The following is a 14090-nucleotide window of genomic DNA, read 5'->3' as shown; positions in this document are numbered from 1 at the left end:
ACCACTATGCCCACTAATTTTTGTATTTTTAGTAAAGACAGGGTTTCACCATGCTGGCCAGGCTAGTCTTGAACTCCTGGTCTCATGTGATCCGCCTACGTCAGCCTCCCAAACTGCTGGGATTACAGGCATGAGCCACAGCACTTAGCCAGAAATGTATTTTTTTTCTTCATTTAAAAATCTTCTAAGTATTCACATGTACAATTTTATCATATAATAATCTATTTACCAAAAAAGTTCACTGTTGAGACACTATTCACTTCAAAGCTTCCTTCTATTATGTGCAAGGTACTGTGCTAAATGCAAGAGGAGACTAAAAGATGAAGATAGACAGTTGTTAACATCATGGAGCCTCAATTTCGTAGAAGAAACAGACATGATGAATCCAGTCATGAATCAGAACGTAGTATACTTTCAAATATTTGTGGAATAAATACAAGAGATAGGTAATGCTGAGACTATACCTACAACTGGAAGAGTCAGAGTGGAAATGTGTCATGAAAGCCTTCCTATAGAGATGACTTTTAAACTGAGCCTAGAGTGTGTGTAAAATTTCAACAGATGGAGTTGAGAAGCAGGGCAGTTAAGGTAGAGAGAGTACTATGAGCAAAGTCACAATGTCAAGAAGATGTATAAAATTTCCAAATCCTTTTCAGAAAATCTATTAGTAAATAATCAAGTACAACTGCATACTGGGCTTACAACAAGACATAAGCTGGAAAAGCAAATTAGAGGCAGGATATGGAGAATTGTGATTGATACATTAACTGGTCTGGAGCCTGGATTTGAATCAGAAAGAACAGGCAGTTATCTATCACAAGCTCAATCTTTATTAGGATTTTTTAATACTATTCTGTTTTTGCAGACATTTGAAATGTCCTATAACTAAAAGTTTAACACTGAATGAATTTTCAAATCCACACCACTAACAATGCAAGGGCATGAGAGACAGACTGGAAGCAAGGAGAACCATTAGGGGCCTGACAGCATGATGATGCACAGTAGCAGAAATGTTAAAATTTGCTAGTTTGACTCGTGTGTGTGTGACTGTGCATAGGTACACACATACATATTGTCTATATGTATCTGATGTTTAAGTATGATACATACATTATAAATTAAACATATGGCATATACCTTTTTGCAACAAATATAAAATCTTAAGAAATTTTACATTTCTAATTGTTTCTTAGGTTAATACTAATATTAGATGGAGTTTCATAAGTACCAATTGATGGTGTAGGCTACAGATAGCATGTACCAAAAGAAAATTACTCTAGGATAAGCACATTTTCATAATAATTCACATAAAAATGATCAGCACAAGAAAACAGGTCAATAGTGTACATATTCACTACAGCATATACTTTCTAAATAATAAAAGCAGCTACATTTAATTCTCAAAGGGTTGAACATAAATCTTAATCAAACTATGCTTTTTTTAATTAAAAAAAACTATTTCTTTCCAGATGAGTCTCAGTAGACAAAATATGCTGTTTTAGCATATTATACAATGCCATTACAATTTACTTTATCGTCTTATTAAGATTGTTTTTGCTGGGCATGGTGGCTTATGTCTGTAATCCCAGCACTTTGAGAGGTTGAGGCTAAAGGATCACTTGAAGCCAGGAGTTTGATACCAGCCTGAGCAACACAGTAAGACCACATCTCCACAAAAAAATTCTAGACATGAGCTGGGCATGGCGGCATGAGCCTGTAGTCCCAGCTACTTTGGAGGTTGAGGAAGGAGGACCTCTTGAGTCTGGGAGGCGGAAGCTGCAGTGAGCTGTGACAGTGCCACAGCACTCCACCCTGGGCAACAGAGTGAATGCGACCCTGTCTCAAAAAACTAAGTAAGAAAATTTTAAAATTGTTAATATTGTTTATAGTTACTTCTTTTTCATAATCCTAGTTTTGCTTTTTGTACTTTCTCCCTTTGTTGAAAAAAGATTGTTAGCTAGTCTTTTAAAGGACAAGTTCTATTTTATTTAACTTTTTTTTTTCTGCTAATTCATCACTTACTATTCTTTATCTTCACCAATTACTTTTTCGAGCTTTCCTTAGGTTTGTTATTCTTGTATTAAATTATTTTGCTGAATGTTTGTTTTCATTTTCTAGTAATGAAATTCTTAGAAATAATTTTACTTAGGCCAGGTGTGGTGGCTCATGCCTGTAATCCCAGGACTTTGGAAGGCCGAGGCAGGCGGATCACCTGAGGTCAGGAGTTCAAGACTCGCCTGACCAACATGAAGAAACCCTGTTTTTAAAAATAAATATAAAATAATTTAAAAAAGAAATAATTTTACTTGTGTCCTATATATCACTGATGTCTTTCATTGTAATTATTTTCTACTATAGTTGCTAGTTTGCAATATCTTTAGACCTCTGACCTAAGTTTTTTCTTTTTTGAAGGACAATAATTTTACATTTTTAAATTCAAGTAATTGAGGTTTTAGTTTTGGGATTTGAAAAGGTTTGGTGGTTTGGTTTCTGGCTCTCGCTTTTGTTATTAACCTAAAATTTCATTGTAGAGTATGTGGTTGATAATATTTCTACTTTTAATTTTTTTCAGCTTTATTTATTTAAAATGTTTAAAAATACAACCTTTTTTTAAATGTTCTAAGGAGAATTTTTAAAGTATTTTTTCTCTTTACAATAACAGAATGATACATTTATTACATCAGCTTACAAATCAGATAGACAAATTATATGACTCAAATTCTTTAGATTTCTTTCTCTCTTTGATGTGGCAAGGACTGAAAATATTTTTAAAGTCTACTATTGCTGTTAAAGTACTCCTATTAGTGTCTCTCTCTTCCTCCCTCAATTTATATAGTTTCACTCTAAATACTTTTGTGTTTCATCTTTAAAAAGTAAAGATCTGTGGCTCTCTTTATATTAGAAACTATACTCTAGATTATCACAGTCTCTTTCTCACCTGATGTTTACTGCTTTTAATTCAACTTTTTCTAATAATACAAATCCATTGATTTTTTTGTGCTTATATTTGCTTAGTATCTTTTTTTGACCATCCATTTATTTCCAATCCCCCTAGTAATTTTGTTCTAGTGTGTTTCTAAACACTAAGTGTATAGGTGGGTTTTATATTTAATCTAATGTAAATCTGGCTTAATAGCTAAGCTTATGTCATGGGCCATGTTTTCTCTGAATTTTTCCTTCTTTTGCTATACACTTATTTCACATTGAGCACCTACTATGTGCCAAGCATCATGCTTAGTGTTAGGAAGGAATACAGTGGTTAACAAAAAAAATTTAGCTACATATATATAATTACAAACTGGGCTGTTCATTTTTCCCAAGCTACATATATGTAATTACAAACTGTGCTGTTCATTTTTCCCCACCCTACCCAATACCATGAGAGGTTCTAACAGGAGTAGGGGTAAATAAGAATCAAGAAAAATTTGGCCACACACGGTGGCTCATGCCTGTAATCCCAGCACTTTGGGAGGCCAATATGGACAGATCACTTGAGGTCAGGAGTGTTCAAGACCAGCCTGGCCAACATGGTGAAAACCCATCTCTGCTAAAAATACAAAAATTAGCTGTATGAGCTCACCTGAGCCCAGGGGGCAGAGGTTGCAGTGAGCCAAGATCGTGCCATTATACTCCAGCCTGGGAAAGAGAGCAAGACTCTGTCTCAAAAAAAAAAAAAAAAAATCCATTAGATTTAAATAACACAAAGAGTGTTATAGAAACTGAAAGAAAGTTAATAAGGCTAGAGAATATTGAAGGAGGAAGGAGGAGGAAAAAGAAAAAAGAAAAAAAAGAATATTGAATAAGGGGAAAAATTAAATGAGCTAAAACTTGAGAGGTAGACCAGGCCACTACGGCTTTATGAGCCATGTTAAAGAATCTAGATTTCAGCCAAGCATCGTGCCACATACCTGAAATCCAAAGTGTAGACATTCTGGGAAACTGAGACAGGGATCAGAGATCAAGACCATCCTGGGCAACACAGCGAGACCTCATCTCCACACATACACACACACACACACAAAAAAAAAAAAAAAAATTAGCTGGGAATCATGGCACATGCCTGTGGGCCCAGCTACTCACAAGGCTGAGGTGGTAGGATCACTTGAGCCTGGGAGGTCAAGGCTGCAGTGAGCTGTGATCGTGCCACCGCACTCCAGCCTGGGCAACACAGTGAGACCCTGTCTCAAACAAAACAAAACAATACAACCTGGATTTTATTCTAGGTACAATAAGTACCTTGAAATACTTTTAAGGAGATGTGACTTCGATTATATTTTAATTTTTAAAACACATATGGAATTGGAGAGACTAAGTAGCACATGATATGGTAGCCCAGAAAAGAAATGGTGGCTTGGGGTAGCTGACAAATGGTAGAGATAGAAGTGAATGGATTTAAAGATACTAGTCAAGGTAGTACTATCAGTCTTCCTCTTCCCCCACCCAATTTTGGAGTTACATAGTTTACTTCTAGTTCTTTGCACAGTTACTTTTTTTTTCTTTTTTTTTTTTTTTTGAGACGGAGTTTCGCTCTTGTTACCCAGGCTGGAGTGCAATGGCGCGATCTCGGCTCACCGCAACCTCCACCTCCTGGGTTCAGGCAATTCTCCTGCCTCAGCCTCCTGAGTAGCTGGGATTACAGGCACGCGCCACCATGCCCAGCTAATTTTTTTGTATTAGTAGAGACGGGGTTTCACAATGTTGACCAGGATGGTCTCGATCTCTTGACCTCGTGATCCACCCGCCTCGGCCTCCCAAAGTGCTGGGATTACAGGCTTGAGCCACCGCGCCCGGCCTTTTTTCTTTTTTTTTGAGACAGAGTCTCACTCTGTCGCCAGGGGCCAGGCTGGAGTGCAGTGGCACAATCTCAGCTCACTGCAACCTCCGCCTCCCGGGTTCAAGCAATTCTCCTGCCTCAGCCTCCTGAATAGCTGGGATTACAGGCGCATGCCACCATGCCCAGCTAATTTTTGTATTTTTAGTAGAGACAGGGTTTCACCATGTTGGCCAGGATGGTCTTGATCTCTCGACCCTGAGATCTGCCCGCCTCGACCTCCCAAAGTGCTGGGATTACAGGCTTGAGCCACTGCGCCAGGCCTGCAAAGTTACTTTTAAACATACAGTCAGTATGTTTACTTCTAGTTCTTTGCAAAGTTACTCTTAAACATAGTCATGCTGTATAACAACGTTTTGGTCAACAACAAACCACGTATGTGACAGTGGTTCACTAAGATAATGAAGCTGACAAATTCTTATCACCTAGTGAAGTAGCTGTCATAACATCACATAATACTTATGTGTTTGTGGCGATGCTGATATAAACAAACCTACTGTGCTGCCTGTCAGATAAAAGTATAGCACATACCGGCTGGGTACAGTGGCTCACACATGTAATCCCAGCACTTTGGGAGGCCCAGGCGGATAGATCATTTGAGGCCAGGAGTTTGAGACCAGTCTGGCCAACATGGTGAAACCCTGTCTCTCCTAAAAACACAAAAATCAGCTGGGTGTGGTGGTGCATACCTGTAATCCCAGCTGCTACGGAGGCTGAGGCAGGAGAATTGCTTCAACTGGGAAGGCGGAGGCAGCAGTGAGCCAAGATCGCGCTGCTGCACTCCAGCCTGGGCAACAGAGTGAATGAGACTCCCGCTCAAAAAAAAAGCATAGCACATACAATTATGTATAGTCCATAAAACTTGATAAAGATAATAAATAATTGTTACTAGTTTATGTGTTTACTATTTTTTATCACTATTTTAGAGTGTATTCCTTGGAATTTATAACTGTAAACAGCCTCATGCAGGCCCTTCAGGAGGTATTCCAGAAGGTATTGTTGGTTTTGTTTTTTTGTTGAGACAGGATCTCACTCTGTCACTCAGACTGGAGTGCAATGGTAAGATCCTGACTCACTACAGCTGCCTTGACCTCCTGAGCTCAAGTGATCCTCCCACCTCACCCTCCTGAGTAGCTGGGACTACAGATGTGTGAACACCCAGCTAATTTTATTGTATTTTTTGTAGAGACAGGGTTTCACCATGTTTCCCAGGCTGGTTTCCAACTCCTGGGCTCAAGCGATCTGCCTGCATCAGCCTCCCAAAGTTCTAGGATTACAGGCATGAGCCACCACGCCTAACCAGCCATTGTTATCACAGGAGATGACAGCTCCATGCATGTTATTGCCCCTGAAGATCTTCCAGCAAGATAAGACAGAAGAAGATGACAGTGATACTGATGATCCTGACTCTGTATGCCTAGGCTAATGTATGTGTTTGTGTCTTCACTGTTAACAACAGTTTAAAATGTAATAAAAAAAATTTTTTGAACGGAGAAAGCACACAGAATAAGGATATAAAGAAAGAAAATACTTGTATTTTTGTACTTTTGTATAGTAAGTTTGCATTTTAAGCTAAGTGTCACTACAAAAGTGAAAAAGTTAAAAAAATTATATAGCTTATAAAGTAAAAACATTAAATTAAGCTAAGGTTAATTTATTACTAAAGAAATAAAATTTTAAAAATAAATTTAACATAGCCTAAATGTACAGTGTTTATAAAATCTACAGTAGCATACAATAATTTCCTAGGCCTTCACATTCATTCACTACTCACTCAATGACTCACCCAGAGCAACTTCCAGTGCTGCAAGCTCTAGGCAACAAGTTGTGAGATAAAATAAATCTAGGCCAGCCAGGTGTGGTGGCTAACGCCTGTAATCCCACCACTTTGGGAGGCCAAAATAGGCAGATCACCTGAGGTCAGGAGTTCAACACCAGTCTGGCCAACATGGTGAAAACCCATCTCTACTAAAAATACAAAAATCAACCAGGTGTGGTGGCAGACGCCTGTAATCCCAGCTACTCGGGAGGCTGAGGCAGGAGAGTTGCCTGAACCCAAGATGCAGAGGTTGCAGTGAGCCCAGATCATGCCACTGCACTCCAGCCTGAATGACAGAGTGAGACTTCCTCTCAAAATAAATAAATAAATCTAAGCCATTCTTATATATCTAATTATGTCCTATAATAAAACTCTAAATCAGTAACATAAAAATTTTTTGGTATTGTACAGTCATTCACTCATTTAATAAACATTTGTTAAATTCTATCGTCCAGGCCCTATGTTACAGGTGTACAGAAATACCCCCCAATGAAATATACATTCCAGTAAAAATAGGCAAATATACATAAGTTTAATTTTGCATATGTTAAGTTTGAGGTGTCTAGAAGACATGCAAATGGAGCTGTCTAAATAACTCCCTAATAGTTCACATGTAAACAAATGAGATGCTCATGCCTAGCTTATTGAAAACACGGTACAGACATATATCAAACATGTATACACTGAACATCAAGATCTCCTAAACTCCAATATTAGTTAAAATACTACACCAACAGGTAGTTTTAATATGACAGACATGGTTTCACCCCTTATAGTTCAGTGTGAGAAAGAGAAGAATACACAAGCAATTAAAGTACATCCGATTATTTCCCGTTTCCTCGAACTAGCTGCTGATCGTTTCGTATCTTGGTTCGCCTTCCACATGCCTGAGCCAGCCAAGTCCGCTCCCGCCCTGAAGAAGGGCTCCAAGAAGGCCGTGACCAAGGCACAGAAGAAGGACGGCAAGAAGTGCAAGCGCAGCCGCAAGGAGAGCTACTCCGTGTACATGTACAAGGTGCTGAGGCAGGTGCACCCCGACACCGGCATGTCCTCCAAGGCCATGGACATCATGAACTCCTTCGTCAATGACATCTTCGAGCGCATCGCGGGCGAGGCTTCCCACCTGGCGCATTACAACAAGCGCTTGACCATCACCTCCAGGGAGATCCAGACGGCCGTGCGCCTGCTGCTTCCCGGGGAGCTGGCCAAGCACGCCGTGTCAGAGGGTACCAAGGCCGTCACCAAGTACACCAGCACTAAGTAAACTTGCCAAGGAGGGACCTTTTCTGGAATTTCCTGATCTGATCAAGAAAGTTTCTTACCAAAAAAAAAAAAAAGCACAATTGCTTTCTGTTACCTCATTATCTACTGCAGAAAAGAAGACTGAGGAATGCAACCACACCTGGATGGACTTTTCCACAAGGTAAAGCTGGCCTCTTGGTCTCATTTAGATTTCAAAGAGAATCATTTACAAGTTAATTTCTGTCTCCCTGCTTCATTCCTTCTGGCTTATAATCATTCACTGTTCCTCAAATAATTGTATACATTACCCATCTCCTCTTTTGTCTCTGAGAAAGGGTATATAAGCTTCTGTACCCCACTGAGGGGTTGGAGTAAACATTCTGTGGCCCCCAGCCCTGTACATTAATAAATTTGTATGCCTTTTCTCTTAAAAAAAAAATAAAATAAATTAAAGTACATCCACTAATTGCTATTATGCAAGAAGTCCAAAACGGATTTTTAAAAAATCTAAGTCCAAAACAGATAAAGGGAGACAGAAAAACTTCTGGCTAGATATCCAAGTTCTCTGTAAATGAGGAGCAATATCCAGCAAATAAAGGTTTGACTCATGAATGAATCTAATCAATGAATATATTATTTTAGCTGGCAATATACTATCAAGTAAAGCACAGATTACTGACAAATTTTAATGCCTTAAGAATGAAACTATGGCATTAAATATAACTTCAATTTAAAATAACATACAGGAAACAAATGCCAAATGCTAAAACAAGATTTCTAAAAAATATTACCAGAATTTGAAGAAATAAAAGGTAAGTAGATACTGAAACAGGCCAGGGGAAAAAGTGTCTTATTAGGGACGGTCCCCTAGTAGAAGCTCAGAGGATGAACAAGAGTTGAAAGGATGAAAACAATATTCTGTACAATAGAAACCACACAGGCTCAGAGTTAACAATTATTAAAAGAGCTTAGAGGAATGAGTCATCCATTCAATAAATATTTACAATATACCTATTTTAGGAGGGGCATTAGAAATCAAAGGTAAAGACACAGTTCTCCCCTCAAAAAGGCGATAGAACACTGCAGAGAACAGATTATCAAACCAGTTACAGTGTGTTGAGACTGGGTTAGATTCAGGCAGCTATGGAATATAGAGGATGGGTACCTAAACAGATCCTACGGGAGCACAGAAGGCTTTCTAAAGCTTTCTGAATAACACCTAAATTAAGACTGAAATGAACAGTAATTAACTAAAGTGGTACTGGGAAGCAGTGGCAGGCAGGGGCTGCAAGAGCAGAGACAGAGAATGGGAGGACAAGTCCCAGCAGAGGGGCTCACACCTATAATCCCAGCATTTTGGGAGGCCGAGGTGGGTAGATCACCTGAGGTCAGGAGTTGGAGATCAGCCCGCCCAACATGGTGAAACCTCGTCTCTACTAAAGACACAAAAATTAGCCAGACGTGGTGGCACATGCCTGTAAATCCCAACTACTCAGTAGGCTAAGCCAGGAGAATTGCTTGAGCCCAGAGAATTGCTTGAGCCCAGGAGGTGGAGATTGCAGTGAGCCAAGATCGTGCCACTGCACTCCAGCCTGGATGACGGAGCAAGACTCTGTCTCAAAAAATAAAAATTTAAAAAAAAAAAGAGAAAGAGAGAATGGGAGGACAGGCAAAACAGCATCCAGGGATTACAGTGTGTGTAAAGGCCAGAAAGAGAAAAGCATAACACCTCTAAGTGGGTGGAGAATATGGCTGGGACATAACTTTATACAGGTGAATACAAAGAGGTAAGGCTGAAGAAGTAAACGGAAACCAGACCATGAAACAATTTGCAAGCCATGTTAAGGAGTGTGGACTGTGTTAAAGAGGATGTCCTGGGCTGGGTGCTCACACCTGTAATCCCAGCACTTTGAGAGGCAGAGGTGGGTGGATCACCCACCTCCTGAGGTCAGGAGTTCGAGACCAGCCTGACCAAAATGGAGAAAAGCCATCTCTACTAAAAATACAAAATTTTTTAGTAGAGGCGCATGGTGGTGCATGCCTGTAATCCCAGCTACTCAGAAGGCTGAGGCAGGAGGTATTGCTTGAACCTGGGAGGCAGAGATTGTGGTGAGCCAAAATTGCATCATTGTACTCCAACCTGGGCAACAAGAGCAAAACTCTGTCTCAAAAAAAAAAAAGGATGTCCCTTTGGCTATACCAGAAGTTTCACAATAAAGAAAAGAAAGTTTGTAGCAGTTAGGGACCAGATTATCTAGAACAAGGTTGCAAGTTGAATTATCTACAGAGACTAGGCAAGTAATAAAAAGGAATAAAGAGGACCAGGTGTAAGAAAAATTGAAGAGGCAACAGGGACTGCGGTTGAAAGCAAAAGCCCCAACTAAATGGTGCAAATTGTTGCAATGAACGAAGGTAGTTGTGTCGCTAGATCTTATTTTTTTAAAAAGAAGATGGAAATAAAAAATTCCAAGAGGAAGCTCTTGGTTTTTAATGACAGCAATTAAATTTCTTTGAAACATTATGCAGGACAACATTGAGGGGACTAAACGAGACTATGAGCAAACCGATACCACCCATCACTTGTCCCTACTGAACTTCAGTCATCTGAAGCTCAAAGACAAAGCTGATGAGTCTGACTTGACCTGAAGGCAGCGGAGATTTAAACTAAAATTGTGTTTGAGATTCTGCGGGAATAGAGGTGGTGTAACAAAGAGGTAGGCTAAGAATAACTAGACACTCAGAACGGGTATAGAAATTAAACAATAATCAACTTAAGAAAACAGGTTAGCTGGGCATGGTGGCGCATGCCTGTTATCTCAGCTACTTGGGAGGCTGAGGCAGAAAAATCGCTTGAACCCAGGAGGTGGAGGCTGCAGTAAGCCGAGATTGCGCCATTGCACTCCAGCCTGGGCAACAAGAGCGAAACTCCGTCTCAAAAAAAAAAAAGAAAAGAAAACAGGTAACCCTCAAAACCTCAAAATCTTAACATTTATATATTCAGAGTCCAATTAATCTTATCTTACAAGAGTAAAGTCTGAGAGTATTTGAAATAAATTATAGAAAATTCTGCTGCAAGGCCGGGCGCGGTGGCTCAAGCCTGTAATCCCAGCACTTTGGGAGGCCGAGGCGGGTGGATCACGAGGTCAAGAGATCGAGACCATCCTGGTCAACATGGTGAAACCCCGTCTCTACTAATACAAAAAATTAGCTGGGCACGGTGGTGCGTGCCTGTAATCCCAGCTACTCAGGAGGCTGAGGCAGGAGAATTGCCTGAACCCAGGAGGCGGAGGTTACGGTGAGCCGAGATCGTGCCATTGCACTCCAGCCTGGGTATCAAGAGCGAAACTCCGTCTCAAAAAAAAAAAAAAAAAAAAAAGAAAATTCTGCTGCAATTGGGATACATGGATAACTAGATTAGAAGTTATAGATTCGTTTACTGAAAGTAATCTTCTAAACTGTCCCTCATCTAGGAAAGATGAAAGCAACAGACTATCAAAATATTAAGTCACGTATGTTATACCTTAGATATGGCTCTGCTTTCCAGTATGTTCACTCTCTGATAGTATCTACTAGAGAAAAAAGTAGCAAAAAATATGTTGATTTGAAAACCCCTAAGCAATTAGTAGCTAGGGAAAGCATATCCAATCCCCATAAAGTGAAATGCTGGGCCTCACCTTATGAATAAATAAGTCATCATGTAAGGAATCCTTCTGGTTCACAGCAGTAACTTTAAAGCAAAAAAAGGAGAGGTTAGTGATCTTTCCTTAGGGAGATGATGATCATTATAATCCTACCTACTCTAGCCCATGTAGAGAGTCTGATATTCTGATAAAAAGCAGAGCCGATATTCTGATTAAAAGCTTATCAGAATGAAGCCAGGCACAGTGGCTCATGCCTATAATCCCAGCACTTTGCAAGGCTGAGAGAGGCAGATCACTTTGAGCTCAGGAGTTTGAGACCAGCCTGGGCAACACAGCAAAACTCTGTCTCTACAAAAAACTACAAAAATTAGCCAAGTGTTGATGGCTCATGTCTATAATTCCAGCTACTTGGGAAGCTGAGGTGGAAGAATGGCTTGAGCCAAGAAAGGGAAGTTGCAGTGAGCTGAGATCGCATCACTGCACTCCAGCCTGGGCAACAGAGTGAGAGACCCTGTCTCAAAACAAAACAGAAGTTTATCAAAATGAAACATCACATTTTATCTAAAGAAATTAAGTAGATCTAGATATCGGAGAACACTTACAGAAAGTCCTAAATGCTCTGTCAAATTTAGGAATGGATAGCAGGATTTCAAACTACAAATGATTAACAGTAAAGATGAGCACCCACGAACAGGTGAAGAAATAAAAGAAAAGATAGCTGAGGCACCTTTATTGAAGAGTAACAGCAGAATTATTAACACCAAAGCTTTTTCAAATGCTCTAAGTCTGTGCTGTTCAACACAGGAACTACATGTGGGTACTGAGTACTTAAAATGTGGCTAGTTCAGCCGGGCACAGTAGCTCAAGCCTGTCATCCCAGCACTTTGGGAGGCTGAGGTGGGCAGATCACCTGAGACTGGGAGTTCAAGACTAGCCTGACCAACATGGAGAAATCCCATCTCTACTAAAAATACAAAATTGGCCAGGCATGGTGGCACATGCCTGTAATCCCAGCTACTCAGGAGGCTGAGGCAGGAGAATCGCTTGAACCCAGGAGGCGGAGGTTGCAGTGAGCCGAGATCACACCAGCGCACACCAGCCTGGGACACAAGTGAAACTCCGTCTTGAAAAAGAAAAAAAAAGAAAGAAAAAGAAGTGCTATCTTCATCAGTATTTCACTGCCTGTTTCCTGTTCTCCAAATCAAGACATTCCCTCACCCTATTTGTATTTGGAAGGATAGTGACAAGAAAGGAAAAAGATTTGCATTTATCAACTGAAACAAAATTGTTTTCCTCATCTCTTTCCCTGTAAAACTGAACTCCTTAAAGAGAGAGGCTGAAACCTATTCACCTTCCTGTCCCTAGTACCTAGTGCTTATCTGCTGCTCCACTACATCAGAACCAAGCGAATCTCTTTTTCTACTCTAAACCAGTATCAAGAATAAATGAAGATTAAAACAATAAAGGTCAATCCTTCCAGTGTTTCTTTTCACAAAAACAAGCATATGCCTATATTCCATATAACTATTTTTAAAGCTACAAAGTAATATACATCATCTTTAAGGAAAAACATGCAGTTCCATAAAGCTAGTTTCCTTTCACCACCATCAGTGTATCTCCCTCACCTCACAACCCTATCCAAAGGCAACCACTATCATAAATTTGGGTAAATGAGATCACACTGTACACATAAATTCTGAAATGAACTTTTCCTTATACTTATAAGGTATCTCCATATTCATACACATCAAAAGGCAGCATGGTATAGTGGACTCTGAAGCCAAGTTAGGTTCAAATCCTAGCTTTGAATCTCAGCTCTGCTATTTACTAGCTATGAGAGTAGGTTATTTACTCGTCTTTGCTTCAGTATTCCCACATGCAAAATGAAGATAAAGATAGTACTTCTTTCTGACTTTTCATGAGGATTACAACAGTTAAGGTTCATAAAGGGCTTAAAACAATAGCTGGACATAGAAAGTACAAGGTGTTTCTTAAATTGAAATAAATACTAATTAATGATAGTAGTCTAAATATAGATCTAGGTAATTCTCCATTGTATAACTATTCTATATGTTATTTATCCATGCCTTCCTACTGATAGACATTGCTTGAAGCAGAGATCTAGTTTTCCCCCCAACTAGGAAACCAATTCAACAGTCCACTTTTTCTTTCCTTAGTTCCAGGAAATGCCATTTCTAGCCTATTCTATTAGTTTGTCTTTTCCTATACTAATACTGTATTACTTCAAGTGTCATATTTTTTTAACAAAGGTACTTACAAACAGTAAAGCATAAAACAAATACTGAATGTACAGCTTGACTTTTAAATACATATACCCCTGTGTGATCTAGCTCAGACCAAACTATTAACATTCCTTATGCTCCAGAAGGCTCCCTCATGATCCTTCCCAATCAGTACCATGCTTCCAAGATGACACAATTCTACTCTCTATCACTATAGTTATTTCTACCTGTTTTTGAGCTTCCTATGAATGAAATCATACAATATGCAAGCCTTGTGTCTCACTAATGTCATTCAACATTAAGTCTGGGAGCGA

The 14090-nt window shown here is 39.6% G+C and overlaps 2 protein-coding genes across 5 annotated transcripts in view; one reads left to right on the top strand and one right to left on the bottom strand.

Moving 5' to 3' along the window:
- YAF2 (YY1 associated factor 2) overlaps nt 1–14090 on the bottom strand; it is an 81277-nt gene that overhangs the window by 35012 nt on the left and 32175 nt on the right. The window contains exon 2 of one of the 4 annotated variants that reach the window (XM_064369815.1): nt 11567–11619. The exons of the other annotated variants lie outside the window; for them this stretch is intronic. Within the exon in view, the coding sequence (XP_064225885.1) occupies nt 11567–11589 (23 nt within the window). The 5' untranslated portion in view covers nt 11590–11619. The remainder of the gene's footprint in view (nt 1–11566; nt 11620–14090) is intronic. 4 annotated transcript variants of the gene reach the window in all.
- On the top strand, nt 6228–7980 carry LOC105726245 (histone H2B type 1-C/E/F/G/I-like). Its single transcript, XM_064369817.1, has 2 exons — nt 6228–6258; nt 7499–7980. Exon 2 carries the CDS (start codon nt 7534–7536, stop codon nt 7912–7914), a length of 381 nt encoding a protein of 126 aa, XP_064225887.1. The 5' UTR covers nt 6228–6258; nt 7499–7533; the 3' UTR covers nt 7915–7980.

Source organism: Aotus nancymaae, unplaced genomic scaffold (genome assembly GCF_030222135.1).
Source record: "Aotus nancymaae isolate 86718 unplaced genomic scaffold, 86718_ANA_hifiasm-v0.15.2.pri h1tg000092l, whole genome shotgun sequence".
In the NCBI taxonomy this organism is placed as follows: Eukaryota; Metazoa; Chordata; class Mammalia; order Primates; family Aotidae; genus Aotus; species Aotus nancymaae.
The sequence above is the reverse complement of the archived record's forward strand: the minus strand, read 5'-3'. Positions and strand labels throughout refer to the sequence as shown.